Source organism: Peromyscus eremicus, chromosome 8b, assembly GCF_949786415.1.
Source record: "Peromyscus eremicus chromosome 8b, PerEre_H2_v1, whole genome shotgun sequence".
Classification (NCBI taxonomy): Eukaryota; Metazoa; Chordata; class Mammalia; order Rodentia; family Cricetidae; genus Peromyscus; species Peromyscus eremicus.
The window spans coordinates 34,775,141-34,778,696 of record NC_081424.1 but is presented as its reverse complement, the minus strand read 5'-3'; the positions used below and the strand labels follow the sequence as shown (position 1 = coordinate 34,778,696).

Below are 3,556 nucleotides of genomic sequence, written 5' to 3'. Positions count from 1 at the left end.
CCTCTACATCAGCTCCTGCCTCCAGGTTCCTGCCCTGTTTGAGTTCCTGTCCTGGCTTCCTTCAGTAGTGAACAGTAATATGTAAGTGTAAGCCAAATAAACCCTTTCCTCCTCAACTTGCTTTTTGGTCCTGGTGTTTCACTGCAGCAATAGAAACACTAACTAAGACAGAGGCCAGAGCTCAACCTCAGGGTCATTTCTTAGGCATGATCCCTGTTGATTTTTGCAACAGGGTCTCACAGTATTACTGATTTGCCTAGGCTGACTAGCCTCTGAGCCTCAGGATCTGCCTGGATTCCCCTCCTCAGTACTGCAGTTACAAGTACACACTGTTGGGCCAGCTTTTTATGTGAGTGCTGGCACTCAAACTCAGGTCCTCATTCTTAGTCAAGGAACACTTCACCTACTGGGCCATTTTCCCAGGGCCCCAGCCCCTTTAGTTCACAAATGTAACATATCAAAAAATGGAGAAAATCCTGAAGTATTTACTTCTAAAGTAGTTATCAAGATAGATATCAAGATGAGACATTTTATTTTAAACAACTTTCTAAATGGGAAATTAACATCTATAATTGTCTATATTTTATCATTTGTTGTAATCTATAAAGATTTTTGTATAGATGCTATGAGATTCTTTTAAACAGTGAAACTAGGAATGTATTTATATTTTCAGAGCTAGTGGAGAACTCTATGCATGCATGTGTTATTTCGGTTCCACTAGTGTGACTAAGTTAGAGGAGAGGAGACCAGCAGTGGTCTTGGTGCATACCTTTAACCCCAGCACTCTGCAGACAGAAGTAGGCCCATTTCTGTGAGTTTGAGGCCAGCCTGGTCTACAGATCAAGGCTACACAAAGAAACCCTGTCTCAAAAAAACAAACAGAAAAATAAACAAGAGGAATCAACTTAAAGAGGAGCGGTACGGTTTGGATCATGGTTCTGTCGCCAGCTGCCTTTGGGACTGAGTCGAGGCACATGTGGTAGGAAAGATGATAATGCCGAGGGGCTAACCTCATGGCGGAGGTGGGGAGGGGCAGGGAACACGATACCCATTTCAGGCCCATGCACAAGGGATCTACTTCATTTAAATAGGTCACACCTCCTAATTGTTAATTCAGCTACGAATTTATGGATGGATTCATCAATCAGTGAAAGCAAAGCCCTTATGATTCTGTCCCTGAACACTTTTGAAGGACCACATTTGCTTGGGGGGGACACTTTGTATCCAGATTACAATGGTCTACTTTCACCTTTTACATTTGAAGATAATAGATGCTAGTATTGCTGCAATTCCAGCATCACATACATGTTAAACTCAGAAGAAACTTAGAGACTGTGGAATAAAATTGTCTGAACACAAATAACCAGGCAAAGGCAAGCAAAAGAGAGTCACTATGGATTAGCAACCAGAGAAAGACCAGAGTCCCCAAATTATAGTTAAGTATCCCCATATTTACATTAAATTGACCTTAAAAGGAGGCAAAAATGAAGAATTCTTCCCGATTTTTTCATCCTTATAAAGAAATCTCCAGGTCACGACTTCCAGAAGCCTGACTGTCTTCTCGTCACTTGCTCTGTAGCTCCAGCTTCACCAGATCTTGGAATGGACCCCAACTGCTCCTGCTCCACCGGCAGCCCCTGCACCTGCTCCAGTTCCTGCGGCTGCAAAAACTGCAAGTACGCCTCCTGCATGAAGAGCTGCTGCTCTTGCAGCCCCGTGGGCTGCTCCAAGTGTGCCCAGAGCTGTGTCTGCAAAGGGGCATCGGACAAGTGCACATGCTGTCCTGATGTGAGGACAGTGCCCCTCCCACATGTAAAAAGTATAGACCAACCTGGAGTTTTTCATGCGGCTCTACCCTGTTTACTAAACCCCCTTTTCTACAAAATATGTGAATAAAAAGCCATTTTGATTCTAAAAAAAAAAAAAAGAAAGAAATCTCCAACCACTGTTTATACTGGTAAGTGATGTGTAAGTTTTAGGTTCTCTAAAACACACATTAGGGACACACATTAAGTACTAGACATTTGTCATGACTTTGAAGGACACCATAGGCTCATAACAATGGATTCTTTCTAAATCTCCTGTTTACTCATCACTACATACTGCCTCCTATAGCATCTGAGGGACACGTCCAGGTTTCCTCTTCTGGGTCACTTCCTTTCCAAACATTAGCACACCCCTCAAAGTTTCTTTTGTCAAAGAGGAATGAGCCAGTCAGAAGATACATATTTTTGATATAAACCGTTCAGATTTTATGAAGCCAACACTCCTGAATTCAGGGTTCAGAATAAAGCAGACTGAGATAAAAGCAATCAATGGTTGGCTCTTTCTGTAGTCTTGTCAATCACGTTGTCCAATATCATTATGCCTAATATCATTTTCCTGATAAGCACTTTACTGTTTTTCATTGAATGGCAATAGGCTATAATTAGTGGATAAGGAAATTCTTACCTGTACATTTAAGCACATCTGTGTATACTGGTATGTTCTGAGCATGGAAACAAAATCACCTCCGTCTTTGCTTGTTCTAAAATACCTGGAAGGGAATAATTAATTCTTTGGAATTTTCTAGAACATTTGAGAACATTCTCATGGAGACTTGCTTGTGTTTATTAAATTTGATCAGGACTGCCCTGGTGACAGGATGAGTCACCTGTTATTTAATTTCCTGCTCTTTCTCAATCACTAATCAAAAGGTAGCCTAAGGAACAGGCAGTCCTTGAGGTAGATTGGAATCAGTTATCATCGGCACAATCAAAATGAAGAAAAGAAAATCATAAACAACCCCCTTCCCCATCACTTGGGAATGAGACATTTTATCAACAGTTTCATTGTTGAACTGTGGCTTTTTTTTTTTCAAGCATAAAGTAATTTCTTAAAACTTTCAGGTAGTTGACATGTTGGGTAACATGAAAGAGCAGTGACTACAGAATTTCATAATGTAAGTTTTCTAGTCAGAGAACCAAGTCCTTTTGCATAGCCACCTTCCTGAGTCATGTTAGTATTGCATTTCCATAGGATGGAATAAAAAGTTCTTTTGTGAGTTTTCACAGCATACGCAGGAGGCAGCTTTTAGAACTGTGGCTTGTGACTGAAGCCACGCTCATGGAAAGCACACTTCTTACACTTTCATTCTGGCCCCACAAATGATCACAGTCAGATGTATTTATTAACCATTTAATCAACTGACATCTTTATAAATTATGGCTATGCAGGCTTGAAGCTTTTCATTAACACGTATAGGTGCTCATCAGCTATGAATTGTTTTGTATTAATAATTATTCAAGATATATATTACTACATAACAAGTCACCATGGAAGCCAGTGTTTTAAGATAAAGAGCACAATTGTACTTGTTCCTAAGGCTTTGGGATTGGTGAGGATTGGCTGTCTCTCTTGAGCTGAGCATCAGCTGGGAGGCTGGGAGCTGTGACATCTGAAGCCTTGCCATGGGTGCATCTGATCACAGATGTTGATTCTCATCTAGACCCTCAGCTGAGGCTCTGCTGGAACACTACACATAATCCTTCCGGGCCAGTTTTCTAGAATGAGTTTT

The 3,556-nt window shown here is 41.1% G+C and overlaps 1 protein-coding gene across 1 annotated transcript; it reads left to right on the top strand.

The window, feature by feature from the left end:
• The first annotated feature begins 1,545 nt into the window (after positions 1-1,545).
• LOC131918823 (metallothionein-1-like) lies at positions 1,546-2,924 on the top strand. The gene is made up of 2 exons (XM_059272994.1): positions 1,546-1,788; positions 2,889-2,924. Exons 1-2 carry the CDS (start codon positions 1,603-1,605, stop codon positions 2,922-2,924), a joined length of 222 nt encoding a protein of 73 aa, XP_059128977.1. The 5' UTR covers positions 1,546-1,602.
• The last annotated feature ends 632 nt before the right edge of the window (positions 2,925-3,556 follow it).

Bases quoted from the DNA above. Each gene is read 5' to 3' on its own strand.
- LOC131918823 (XM_059272994.1), top strand. From the start codon at position 1,603: ATGGACCCCAACTGCTCCTGCTCCACCGGCAGCCCCTGCACCTGCTCC. The intron at 1,789-2,888 runs GTGAGGACAGTG...TAAAACTTTCAG, and splicing joins AGTGCACATGCTGTCCTGAT to GTAGTTGACATGTTGGGTAA.